The sequence below is a fragment of the Antennarius striatus genome, chromosome 12 (assembly GCF_040054535.1).
Source record: "Antennarius striatus isolate MH-2024 chromosome 12, ASM4005453v1, whole genome shotgun sequence".
Classification (NCBI taxonomy): domain Eukaryota; kingdom Metazoa; phylum Chordata; class Actinopteri; order Lophiiformes; family Antennariidae; genus Antennarius; species Antennarius striatus.
In genome coordinates, this window is record NC_090787.1 from 7,764,142 (window position 1) to 7,777,966 (window position 13,825).

The 13,825-nt window shown below is 38.9% G+C and overlaps 2 protein-coding genes across 7 annotated transcripts in view; one reads left to right on the top strand and one right to left on the bottom strand.

Annotated features, from left to right (window-relative positions):
- Positions 1-6,240: 6,240 nt before the first annotated feature.
- Positions 6,241-12,519, bottom strand: LOC137605403 (eIF5-mimic protein 2-A). Its single transcript, XM_068330074.1, has 12 exons — positions 12,405-12,519; positions 11,759-11,832; positions 11,309-11,485; positions 9,774-9,868; positions 9,608-9,673; positions 9,306-9,441; positions 8,639-8,748; positions 8,253-8,423; positions 7,939-8,085; positions 7,514-7,652; positions 7,144-7,266; positions 6,241-6,908 (listed from the first exon to the last, which is right to left on the bottom strand). The coding sequence occupies exons 2-12, from the start codon at positions 11,820-11,822 to the stop codon at positions 6,877-6,879; spliced, it is 1,260 nt and encodes a 419-aa protein (XP_068186175.1). The 5' UTR covers positions 11,823-11,832; positions 12,405-12,519; the 3' UTR covers positions 6,241-6,876.
- An 822-nt stretch (positions 12,520-13,341) lies between these two features.
- myo1b (myosin IB) overlaps positions 13,342-13,825 on the top strand; it is a 56,427-nt gene continuing 55,943 nt past the window's right edge. For 4 of the 6 annotated variants that reach the window (XM_068328597.1, XM_068328596.1, XM_068328599.1 and 1 more), the window contains exon 1: positions 13,343-13,562. The gene's annotated coding sequence lies outside the window, so the exon portion shown is untranslated. Of the gene's footprint in view, positions 13,563-13,825 lie in introns of all 6 variants that reach the window. The other 2 variants (XM_068328595.1, XM_068328600.1) reach the window with 2 other exon arrangements.

Below are 13,825 nucleotides of genomic sequence, written 5' to 3' on the forward strand. Positions count from 1 at the left end.
ATAATTCAGTCTAGTACAATACTACGACTTAAATATATTACTTAAAGTGATCAATATTTATCAATAAATGTACATTTATTCAGTGATATCACAAAGTATTAATGTTTAAAAAACTAAATATAAATATCTAAAGAAAAAATAATATTATATGCATCCTGAGTTAAGACATAGAAAAGCTGTATAAAATTGCATTGTTGATGACACTTCTGTAAATTGCTTTATGGTTGTACTTCCTTCACTGAAATAAAAGTATTTCTATACTATTTTCTTATTCCAATAGTGCACTACTTTCTAGTGACTAAATAATTACGAAACTAATTTTTAAGTATTTAAGTGAAAATATAACCTTATATCTCAATCAACAAATTTGTCACCACTAAGATATAAATAATTTTATTTCTGTTTTCCTAATAAAACATTTTATGCCAAAATCTGAAAACGTGATCATACTTTTCATTGACAGTTGTTTTTATGTAAAGATGACTTCAAAAGATTGAATAAAATAAATGACTTCTTAAGCACGGTATTGAGATATACATTAAATAAAAATTATGTGATGCAATGGTAAACACTTTCCCATATCAATATACTTGCTTTGGCCTAGAATATTTCTCAAGAATTTTTACGTATGCCTGATACTAAACCAATATCATGGCATCAAAGTGAGTCCGGCACTCTAGGTGCAATGACAAATAATAAGTAAGCCCACAGAAACAATCATTTTTTATGTATGGCTCATCAGCTTTACTTTTGTTCATGACATCAGACCATCTTCCAAATTATTAATATAATTATTAATATAAAGCAAATCATGCAGACAACACACAGCACATTCAAATTAACATGTTAATTTTAAATTTTAAATTAATTACTTCTGAGACTAGCACTGATTTTTCCTTGCTTTGTGATGATGAAAAAAAATCTTGTATGATCGGCAATAAGGAAAAAGAGCAACTACCGAGTGATGTCATACTTCAAGTTAATTCACATTACTTTTACATTGAGAAAAACTATTCTGACAAATGTATGCCACGACATTATTTGTAAACAAAAAGATAATTTAGTGTTCCTTTTACAAAAGCTTTTTCATGTTGCTCACCTAATCTGTTGTGGGCAAAAAATTATTAATTGTTTTTTTTAATATTTTAATATTATTTTTGGATGGGTTTTATTGAATAATTTCAATGCAACTAAAAAAAAAAACATTAGTTATTTACTATTAAATGGATTCCTCCTCCCTAATCTGTCATTTCTTGCAAAAATAAACAGTTTTGTAGAGGCTTTTTCATGTCTTCTCACAGCCTGTCTGAGTCCCTGGAGCTGCTGGTGCATAAACGGGCAAAAGAATGCTGAGAGATGCATGCAGACCGAACACTCACACTCTCTCTTTTCCAGAGCTCCACAGTCATTATGCCACACTCCAGGGAGACTCGTTAAAAACATTCTGGAGATACAAACTTTCATTCCATTTGCAACTTACCAGTGCGGTTTGTCACAGCCAAAGTGTTGTGATGTAGCTGTGGTGTTCCCATGAGGACTCTGTCAAAGTGCCCACCCCTCCTTCCCTTACGCTTCTCACACAGCTCCAACAGATAGGAGCTACTGTACCTCCAGCAGAAGTGTACTACGCCTTGATGATGATGATTAGGTGTATGAATAATTAGCAGAAACTCTTCAGTAAGCAACGTGAGGTGTGGTGGGTGATAAAGTCTGCTGTTTAAGATATCTGAAGAGCTTTTTTTTTTTTTTTCGAGGACACGGAGCTTGAGATGAGCACATACTCAGTAAATAAAGGTGCTTGAGTCAATCATGCTTTATCAAACTAGGCCATCCATCCTTTTGCACCCAGTCGTTTGTACACAGCTATCAGACCCAGGCCTGAGCTGAAGAGGAAAAAGGACAAGCCAGGAGAAAGTAATGATGTTTGTGATGGGGCTCAGTGTTGACTCACGTCTAGCTGTAAAATCCATGGATTCTCCCAGGTAGGCCATTACACACAGTCAGTGTGGTCGCCATCAGGTAGTAGAGGGGCTTTCATTGAAGATGCTCCAATTTTAGGCTCTGGTGCTCACCAGATCAGTGAATCGGGTTTGCACAATTACACATTTCATCCTTTCAGTTATGAAGCTTTTCAATCCACTTCGTAGCACTCACGTTTATAGTATAAGATTTGATAAATGTCTTATTTCGATGCTGCATCTTTTCATCAAACACCTTGTTGTGTCATTTCAGATGATCTTTCACTCGATTATCATATCGCCGCTGAGTTCACGCAGTCAACCGAAAGCGAGAGAGATCTTACAAAGGGCAACACATTCCTTTCTAACATGCTATCAGTCATATTAATTTATATTATATAGTTCACACCCACTGCAGTCATCTTTATTTTTAGCCCCTTATTATTCAGTATGGGAATAACTTCCAGTATAAAGACTATGTGTTCCTGCCACCTGGAGATAGCTGGTGTGGACGGCAGGGTTACTTCCAGAGACAGACAACAGCCTGAGCCGAGCTGACAACAGCACCTGTAAGCCATTAGCCCAAAACCTCTTCAGCCCTCTTGGTTTGAAGAGGTTGGCAGCTATTTCCTGCTATGGAGGTGCTCAGTTGTCCATAATATGAAACTGTTGAGATTGGGAGTCTGCCTTGCCTTAGGATGTTTTGGCAATGGTTGATCAGGGGACAACCTAGCGTTTAGTGAGTCACTATGTTAATCCTCATTTCCATATTCCACCTGGTTGCTAAACTGAGTAGTACAGTGGTCTTTCACACATACAAAAGCAGTAGAACAGAAGAAATGTTGTGCAACACATTCTGAAAATGCTAAGCAAACACGTATCACTTAAATTTTTGCCGAAACATCAACAAGGCATCTTTTGTCTCCTGTGAATCAAGATACTTAGTTGTTTTTTTTTCTTACTGACAATTATTTTCAATCGTCCTCATCTCATTACTTTGTCTCTCCTTGTGTTCTTGGAACACTGCAAGGGTTTGCTCACACCAAAAGGGAAAGGAGACAAAATTTTGCAAAATAGCTAATGTCACTGTTGTGTTGTTCTTCACGATTCATGTCCGTGAACCAAAAAATCCCTGCAAAAGAAAAAAAATATTTTTTGTCACACCCTGACATGTCTTAAAATACATATATGAAGAAGAAAAAAAGAGACCACCCTTAGGATGCACATCCAGCAGTGTATGAAATTGCTTAAGTGACCAAGACAAACATGACAGGCCACCATGTGCACAGCTCTTTATTGCAGTCACGTTCTATGCACAGCAACGCTCAGTGCCTGTACAAAATGCCATACAGGGAGGAGCCCTGTGTGTGGCGTGAAGTGAGGCAGCACTGCTTACAAGCAGATAAGTCCTACCAAGATGGTAATGCTTGATGCTTTGCACAGGAGGGGTTGGGCTGGGCGGCATCATTGCCATTCAGTGTGGCATGCTTTGCAACTCATCTGCACTGTCTCACAGAAATCTTAAAAGCAGCCGTTTCTCCCTGCCGGCACGTCACTCTTCCAAATTGTTTTATGTTCTGTAGAGTGACTAAATAAAACCAAAAGGCAAACAAATCCTCCTGGGACTGAGATGCAGAAAAAGTACTCATTGGATGCTTTGTAGTTCTGTCTGTGTCTAATACTTTCTAGTCTGGTTTCTTCAAAATGACATTTTCCATTTGAGCTTGACTCTTCGATTGTGGAAGGCTTCATCAGGGACAGGAACAATCTATTAAGGACTTGCTGCCCTCTGTTGGTACTGAATGAAAATGATAAGTATGTTGGGATAAAGGGTATGTGTGTGTGTCTGTGTGTGTGTGTGTATATATATATATATATATATATATATATATATATATATATATATATATAATACAGATCAAAAGTTTGGACACACCTTCCCATTCAATGAGTTTTGTGTCTTTTCATGACTATTGACATTGTAGATTCACACTGAAGGCATCAAAACTATGAATTAACACATGTGGAAATATGTACTTAACAAAAAAGTGTAAAACAACTGAAAATACACCTTATATTCTAGTTTCTTCTAAGTAGCCACCTTTTGCTGATTACTGCTTTGCACACATTCTGCATTCTCTTGATGAGCTTCAAGAGGTAGTCACCTGAAATTGTTTCCACTTCACAGGTGTGCCCTGTCAGGTTTAATAAATGGGATTTCTTGCCTTATAAATGGGGTTGGGACCATCAGTTGTGTTGTGCAGAACTCAGGTGGATACACAGCTGATAGTCCTACTGAATAGACTGTTAGAATTTGTATTTTGGCAAGAAAAAAGCAGCTAAGTAAAGAAAAACGAGTGGCCATCATTACTTTAAGAAATGAAGGTCAGTCAGTCCGAAAAATTGGGAAAACTTTGAAAGTGTCCCCAAGTGCAGTCGCAAAAACCATCAAGTGCTACAAAATGGCTCACATGAGGACCACCCCAGGAAAGGAAGACCTATAGTCACCTCTGCTGCGGAGGATAAGTTCATCACAGTCACCAGCCTCAGAAATCGCAGGTTAACAGCAGCTCAGATTAGAGACCAGATCAATGCCATACGGAGTTCTAGCAGCAGCCACATCTCTAGAACAACTGTTAAGAGGAGACTGAGTGAATCAGGCCTTCATGGTAGAATAGCTGCTAGGAAACCACTGCTAAGGACAGGCAACAAGCAGAAGAGACTTGTTTGGGCTGAAGAACACAAGGAATGGACATTAGACCGCTGGAAATCTGGTTTGGTCTGATGAGTCCAAACTTGAGATCTTTGGTTCCAACCACCGTGTCTTTGTGCAACGCAGTAAAGGTGAACAGATGGACTCTACATGCCTGGTTCCCACCGTGAAGCATGGAGGAGGAGTGATGGTGTGGGGGTGCTTTGCTGGTGACACTGTTGGGGATTTGTTCAAAATTGAGGGCATACTGAACCAGCATGGCTACCACAGGATCTTGCAGCGGCATGCTATTCCATCCGGTTTGCGTTTAGTTGGACCATCATTTATTTTTCAATAGGACAATGACCCCAAACACCCCTCCAGGCTGTGTAAGGGCTATTTGACCAAGAAGGAGAGTGATGGGGTGCTGCGCCAGATGACCTGGCCTCCAGTCACTGGACATGAACCCAATCGAGATGGTTTGGGGTGCGAGCTGGACCGCAGAGTGAAGGCAAAAGGGCCATCAAGTGCTAAGCATCTCTGGGAACTCTTTCAGGACTGTTGGAAGACCATTTCCGGTGACTACCTCTTGAAGCTCATCAAGAGAATGCCAAGAGTGTGCGAAGCAGTAATCAGAGCAAAAGGTGGCTACTTTGAAGAACCTAGAATATAAGACATATTTTCAGTTGTTTCATACTTTTTAGTTAAGTATATGATTCCACATGTGTTAATTTATAGTTTTGAATCTACAATTTTCTTAAGTCATGAAAATAAAACTCTTTGAATGAGGTGTGTCCAAACTTTTGGTCTGTACTGTATATATATATATATATAAAATTATAAAATCTCCTTTAACATGCATACTGACTTGAAATATAATCTATTTTATATGCTGCAAGGTCAGCGTAAGAATTCTGATAATATCTGATGATTGTTAAACTTTTGTATATTCCAGCCCATAATTACTCAAACATGCACAAATAAACCTTTCCCGGACACAGAGAAGCCCTAGAATAATAAACACATCAGATAACATTTTGATACACTGGAGAAGACAGAACCAAGTTTCCAGTGACACGAACACTGCAGGTGGGGGTTGAAATGACACAATTTTGTTTTGGCATTAGTATTGCAGCCCAATATTTACATGAAGGGTCCTTTGTAAAATGACTTATTACAAAAGCAGAGGTCCAAGCACAATCATTACATCTTGCATCAGCGTCTCACACACATTTTTGCATGCATGACTGAGCCATAATTACCATTTAAAGTGGGGAGAGGTGAGGTGAAAGAAATGCTTATTTATGCCATGGGTCATGCATGCTAGCCTGCTTTTCTTGATTAGGTGGAGCCACAGCAGCTCAACCCCAGCAAATTTTTAGGCATGTGCACATTGAATCTGCAACGCAGCATCTGGGCTTCTATACATTATGACAAGGACCTAACTGCATAATTTGCTACATGTTTGACATGGCATTTATCTAATCAAACACACGCGCAATATTTAGTCTTCTGCTTGTAATATTTCTCCTCAGCACCTTCGCACTATCGTCACTTTATGCAACTACATGTAATAAGTAACTACAGCAGTAATGAAAACCATTCATTTCCATTTATTTTAAAAATTCAAACATTATGGTAAAGGGAAAACTACAAGGCTAGCATGGCTCCTTTACAGAATTAAAGTTCATTCTAACATTGTAGCCGAAGCCATTGTGGTTTGAAATGACACATCTCCATTGTCAATAATGGTCATAAAATCTAGAAACTGGCCAAGATTTAAAAAGTCGTCACATGATTGGCAGAAGAGTGAAATGGGATCACAAAAACAACTTTCAGGACTTCATGGATACTCAGATGGGTCTTATTCCATGATAAATGCAATAACAGAGATACGGTGCCAGAATAGATTAAATTTGTTATTAAAATGGGACTGTATATAGAAAAAAGTTTCCCTTTGTTATGAGGGGATTTGATCTGTTTAGCTAATGTGGCACTGTGACTAGCTCCCTTAGGAAAACAAAGAAGAGTACTGAACACTGGTTCAAATAGGAAACATGTTCAAAATAAAAGCTAATATTAAAGCCCTTACTAGATATGAAGAGGTAGGGAATAGAAAAGGAAAATCCCCAATTAAGAGACAGGCTTTTGTGAGGGGGAAAAAATCATTCTACTGCATCTGGTGCTTTATTTAAGTAAAAATACAAATCAACATGACAGAGATCCTTAGTCTGCCTCCTCTTCTTCAGATTCGGACTCTGCAAAAACAGACAAGAAAGACCACATCAGCACTATTTCCAAACATCAATGCACAATATGGATCTGCAACAACTACTTTTCAACAAAAACTGGGCGATGAAATAAGCACTGAATGTATTTACTCAGGGAAAATAAGTTAAATCACAGACCCATGTCATTTATTGAGAATCTTTGGCTGTGAAAGACAGAACCAAAAACAAAAACTGACAAAGACAGAACGACTCCAAGGTTTACCTTCCTCTGCATTCTTGAGCCACTCCACAAACTTTTTCATCTGCTCCAGGAAAAAACTCTTTCCTTTGGGAAGGTGGGCTTCGGTGTACCACTTCAGAATGGCCTCCTCACTCAACACATCCGCTATGAAGAACAAAAAGAAACAAAAGGGACAAAAATAGGCAAATGAAAATTATACTCAACACAATGCCAACAGCGCATATGCATTCACAGGTGCTTGAAAAACAAATACCATCAGGGACTTTGGTGACAACAAGACAGTTTTGGTTATGATCCTTAGCCATCTGGCATCATTCACTCATAACTTCTCACTGTGAAAAACATTTTTCCCACACATGTGAAGTTGGAAAAGGGAGCACATAAAATGTACCTTTGTAGAGCAGAATAACAATATTCTGGAAGGCCTTCATGAAGTGGATGTTATCATAACAGTACTCCTGGATCTTCAGCAGCAGAGTAAGTTCAGAGAGGCCCTGGGAGGTAAAAGCTTTCAACAGTGCGCTGTATTGCTGTGAATGTAAAAACAAGGAAAATAAAAAGTTACGAGTTGTACGGAAACCTACCTCACAGAGCATCAAATATTTGTTTGAGACACTTTCTGACTCCACACATCCTTGAATGTCTTTGGCTTAGCAAATCAGTTTTCTTCTCTGCATCTCAATGCACAGAGCAGCCTGGATTTTGCAACATCTTCAAGGCACAGTTTAAAAGTGATATGTGTGTTCGGATATATTTTTTCCGACAATGTTGACACGATGGCCATACAGTCTGGACATAGCAGAGCAGAGGACGTACCTTTAAGTGTTTGATGGCTTGTTCTTTGACCAGTTCCTCTTTCTTGTTCCACTCAACAGAGCTCATTACACTGGACCAGATTAGTCCAATCATCGTCTGCTCAGAGATGTTGTTCTTTTTGATCTCCTCTCGGATGTAGGTGATGATCTGTGTAACATGAGCAACCGAGACAGCACACACGTTACTGGCAAGGCAGGCGAATCCCTGACCAGTTCGTAAAACCCGGCCAAAAAGATTTGTAGGTGCAGAGAATATTTTCAGAGTCACACAAAACTGTTAATGAACAAAGAGGTGAAAATCTGAAAAGGGCTTACATCTTTAAGGGGATCCCCGCGTGACATTTGCTCCTGAAGCTCTTTCTGCAGCTCCTTGCGAGCACCTATTGACTGCTGGTTTCTGGCAAAGTCTGAAAGCTCCTTGAGCCCGGCTTCCGTGAAGTACTTTGAGAAGTGCTCACAACTGCGCTTGTTGGCAGGGAACAGCTCCTGAAAAGCCCAAAATTAAATACCGAGGCAGACTGTTCGGACAGACAAGATTTTTCATAAATTGCCTCAGTATTGAATGCCAAAATAGCTTGAAACTAAATATATGTAGATGATCAGTCTTATTTTCAGCAAGTGATCTTATTTAGTGTGTGCAGACTTGAACCTCTCTGCCTCCTAGCTTTGTTCTAGTTTTATATTAAATATGTCAGTCTCACCATGAGCCTGTTGTCCATGCCAACCTTTCGCAGACTGGTAGCAACAGAGCTGATGTCCTTTTCAGAAAGCCAGGATTTGAAGAGTTTTACAGCGAAACATGCAGAAACACCTGAGCAAATGAATGAAGAAGTGTCAGCTGTTTCTCACAGACCTGCAAGGATCAAGTTAAGCCTGAATAATTCATGTGTATAAACAATGCTGCAATTTAGGCAGGTTTTAATTGAAAAAATGTCTAAAAAAAACTAAATGAAAAAATTAAGTAGCTGCTCACAAAATTAGTTTGGAACACAACTGAAATAAATACGGATCAGTAAATAATATGTGATGTCAAAGACTATTTCAGTGACCGTTTTCAAAGATAGTTAAATGAGAGAGCCTTCCATCCATCGTAATGGTTTAAAAGGTCATGAAGCCAAATGGTGATCACCACTAGGATCAAGCAGTCCATTAGTCATAGTTTGTATGGTTCTACAAAACACAGCTTAACACAAGCAATTATATTAAGAGGTCACAAAAAATAAAATATCTATGTCACCCTTTAGGATCAATTTGAATGTATGAGATAATTCTTCATGTCTAATAATTTCAATCCAACTACTTGTACTTCAAAATCACTTGCCTTTATAAACAAAACCAGGCAAGCATTCAAGGCAGAGAAGATAATACCTTCTTTGACTAGGTTCTCGTTGAAGAGGCTGCTAAGAATGGATGCAGAGAGATTGCCGTTGGCCAGAAGAATCCCTGTTAGCATGGCCAGCTTGTTGCGCTCAGACTCTGTGAAGCCCTTCAGAAACAGCAGCAGCTACCACAAAGCAAACAAACACAGGCTGTAAGTTGAATCAACCCAGGCACACTTCATGACTTATTTTTCAAACTGTCATCCAATTTGGAGAAAATGGTCAAAAATTCAGCTTGGCCTGGACATTTACAGTGCAATAAATTCTAGCTATCTCTAGTATAAGTCAAACCTTTTTGATCTCCTCCTCAAACCCTCTCTCCAAGTATTTGTAGCGCCTGATGAGTTTGTTAAAGACCTGAAAGTAAACAGTGTTTTCCAACAGTTGCATTGAGTAAATAAAACTACATTTAACTTCACTGTGATAACAGTAAAAACTGAGTGGGAATGGTTTCCACCTGTGCATATGCCTGCATGGTCTCCATGTCCTCTTGTGCTTTGAAGAGACAGAACTCAGTACAGGTCACCTCATCTGACAAGGTTCCCCCTGGGGCTGAAAAGAAACACTTGATTGGGAGTCTGATAACATTTCCACTTTACTTTTACCTTTGTGTCAACAGTTCCATTACAGTCAAGCAATATCACACTCTGTTCCAACAAAGTTTTCGAAACAATGCAAGTCATGAACAAAAAAAAAAGTGATTATTTCCAATTCCCTTTGAATTTCAGTTCATCTCGAAATTATACGTAAATAAGTTGCACTATGTCAGTGAAACAGCTTTTATAGGCAAATAAAGATGCTTATTGGCAACAGGTGATGTTAACACGGTTCAAAGTAAAATGCATAAAAGGAGCATCTTTTTTCACTTGGTAAAATTCTGTTGGCAACAAGTCTTCAACACCGAGGGAATGTAAGGATTTCACCAAAAAGTATGATGTCCTCAAAAGATTGAGAATCCAGACTAATCTTAGCATGAAGTTGATAACCAACAGTGAACACCTGTGATATTCAATTGAAGTAACACCACACAAAAACTGCCATATCTTCCTTTATAGGCTCAGGAATATTCAGGAAAACTTGTCAGAAAAAAACAGTTCAATCAAATGTATGGAAAAAAAAACAGGAAAAGAAGAACCAAAGAAACCAATTATGAGATGTACATCTTCTTGTGATAGCATGGTGGTGCATTAGTACTCATGGCTTGGGTAACCTGCACATCTGTGGTAACACCATTAATCTCGAAATGTGGCAAAGGTTTTGGAACGTCATGAATAGTCATCCTGTGCCTCCCTGTTTATTTCAGCCAAGTAACATTCTGCTGCCTTACAATAGTGAAGCTTATGTAAAAGAGTCAAGGTGGTAGACTTGGGCGGGTGCAGAGCAAACTTGTCCTCAAATGAAAATGCATGCCAAACGGTGCATATATTTAATTGGACCAGTGAACATTCCATTCCATCCATTCCTATATGCTTCCTCGGGGATAAATATTTCTTATTCGTGATACTACTTGAACAGCAAATGTAGTATTCCATTCAATAATTTGACCAGAATTCCCCTTTCAAATCCTGAAGAATTAGTGTCATCTGTTCCCAAAGGCTAATTGCGTGTTGTAGAAAGAAAAGGTGATGCAACAGGACGGCTACTATGAACCTATCCCAACTTTAATGAGATGTCTTCTTGCAGGTATTAAAGGCTAAATGAGTTCATATTCATTGAAAAACAATAAAATTTATGACTGTGAACATTATCTCATCTTTGTACTGTAGTCAATAGCATACAAGATAAAAAAGGACTTCCTTGTCATTGAATTTTATTCTTATTTGTAATTTTACATGATGTCCAAACTTTTCTGCAACTGAGGTTGTAAAATGTTCACAAACTATAAAATGTGTTATTGCTAATCTGTACAATGGACTGTCAAAAGTGCAATCACACCAATAACACTGCCTTTCTAATCATAAATACTTTTGAAATGTATTTCCTGCCTCTTACCCAGCATTCCACCGGCCACCAGGATGTCAAACAGGGTTTCAGAATAGCGTCGGTAGTCAAGCTTGGCACCAGAGGCATCAAGGAACTTTGCAACGGCTTCCAAATCAGTGCCAGTTTGATTCAGACCTTGTATGATGCTTTCCTGAAACTGGGAAGGGTCAAACTTCTCCTTTTCATCTGTTGAGAAGTCAGATGTTTACCAGAGGTTATCTAATTACACGTAAGACCTCATTGTAGAAGACACAACCAAACCCCCACTCCAGTTATTCATAAAAACCAACATTCTATAATGACACTCCTTCTCGTTCCAAAATTTAGTTTTGAGACTGACATGTACTCAACAAAGTGTCTTTAACATTAAAATATGTTGAACATTTAAAAAAGCAGGTATATACCATGGTAGGAGATAGGAAAAAAAGCCCAACAATACCCCAACGAAACAAGTCTCACCTCTTTTTCGGGTTTTGAAACGCTGGCCTGTTAGCGTAGGCTTCTGCTGCCTTTGATTACTCATAAAAAACACTCTGGAAGAACAGAAATGTAAGGCCAAGATGTCAAAACAGATAAAAGATATTTTTCATGCATATTACGCACTCTTAAAATCTTACATTTTAAAAATCTTTAAATTTTACATAATGCAATTATGCACACGTAGGGAATCAGTGGGTTTTGCTCGCTTTAAAATCCTTCTTGACTCATGCAAGTTACTTACAGCAGGATTATTAATGTGGACGAACACCTAAATCAGAGCTAACCCATTTTACCAGAATACCGCGTTTAAAGCAACATGGTTGAACATTTTGTCCGATATTGACGGTCACGATGACAATCTACCAACAAAAACAGGTTAATATGGTTACATGCCTATTTTCTATAAACATTTGGTGAAAATGTTTTGATAGAATTAACTATTCGGAAACAGACATTTGTAAGACAGAGCCACCTAAAAGTGCGAATTCACTGACAAGCGCTCCCGTTAGCTAGCTAACGGGAACCGCTGGCTTCAGCTTCCTTTTATTTCTTTATCGGGGGGGGCAAACAGGACCACCATACGCATCGTTTCGTTACATGAAACAAAGACGAAAAATCAGCTCACCGAAATCCTCTTTATGAGCAAAAACCGTTCGGGAAATAAAAACTGAAAACCACTGTATAGCTCTATGCAGTCAATATCAGCAAAGGGAAAATTTAGCTGCGCATGCGTACTAAGACCAATTTTTCGTGGGCCAGTACATTTATGCGGGGGAGTTCAGCTTATGATTTACAACGAAACGAAGTAAAAAACTGTCAGAATGACACTGTTTTGTTCTTTTGCTATCAAATATATGTATTTTAATCAATGCATTTATACTTATACTTTATATAATACATAGGTCTGATAGCAGGAAGATAATGAATACACTGCCCCCCCCCGGGTACGTTTCGACATCATTTCGTAGTTAACGTGTGAACGAGTGGGAGATGTGTTTCTAGCTCTCCAAAACAGCAACAGGGCAAGTTTGTCGGTCCTCGCTTTAAATAGATGAGACTGACTTACAGTTACAGTTTGAAGCTCCAATTAAACTGAGTCAACAAGTGTTGCTATCTGAAATCAAAACACAGGAGGGGGGTGTTGTGCTGCTGGGTGAACTCGTTAATGTCTACGAAAAGGTGTTTCTATAACCTCGTAAATCTCAGTTTATCACAAACACACTTAAATCTTGATCGGTTATTAAAGTTGATATTAACTAAATATTCATGTTAAATTGTTTTAGACAGGCAGTACAAAACATTTCCCAATCACCTACAATATTTTGAAATAATCTGTCAAGACATTTAACTTCAAATAAAGAAAATCCTCTGGCCTGCCTGGTGTTTGTCGTATAATGTGGCCAAACAAAGAAAATATCCCACGCTGCTTAATAACAACAACAGCAAAAATTGCAAATTTTCCGATAACATTTGAACGCATCACCGTCCCACCTCCCCCCGCGCTGGAGGTGATTAGGGGACGCTGGACTAACCCTGGGACGCTGCTCCAGCCACTCCCCACGCCCTGCGATCCCAAATCCAGCCAGAGCTCCATTCAAAGAGCCGAGATCCAGATGAGAGCCACGTCCAGCCTCATCCAGCACAGCAGATCCGAGCTGAACTTTATCACAGCCGGGAAGGGCTTTGAGGAGCCGCTCCAGAGTTGGAAGTCACCTCTGGGGTACTGCTTTTGTCCGTACAGTGGATTTAGGACGCGAGAAGGAGCTTGAGCATAAATAAAGAGGCAAGTTTGACATCTTCTTTTACTTGGTCGGGGACTGAGAAAGGAATACCTTTGTTTCCTTTGTCATCGTTTTGATCATAAAAGTTAATTACGGTGTTGCGATCGATTCAACTTTTCTCAAAAGTTAACTTTGCTCCTGTTTTCTGACTCATTCACACCTCTTCTCTACGTGCATCGGGGGAGTAGGATTTTTCGTTTGTTTGTTTATTTATCTGTTCTTTTCTAACAGTTTAGAGGATGACCGAAGTTCGAGTTTAGATATT

Coding starts and splice junctions, on each gene's coding strand:
- LOC137605403 (XM_068330074.1), bottom strand. CDS start 11,822: ATGAGTAATCAAAGGCAGCAGAAGCCTACGCTAACAGGCCAGCGTTTC. Junction 9,674..9,773: donor CCATGCAGGCATATGCACAG/GTGGAAACCATT, acceptor GTTTACTTTCAG/GTCTTTAACAAACTCATCAG. Junction 6,909..7,143: donor GCTCAAGAATGCAGAGGAAG/GTAAACCTTGGA, acceptor CTGTTTTTGCAG/AGTCCGAATCTGAAGAAGAG.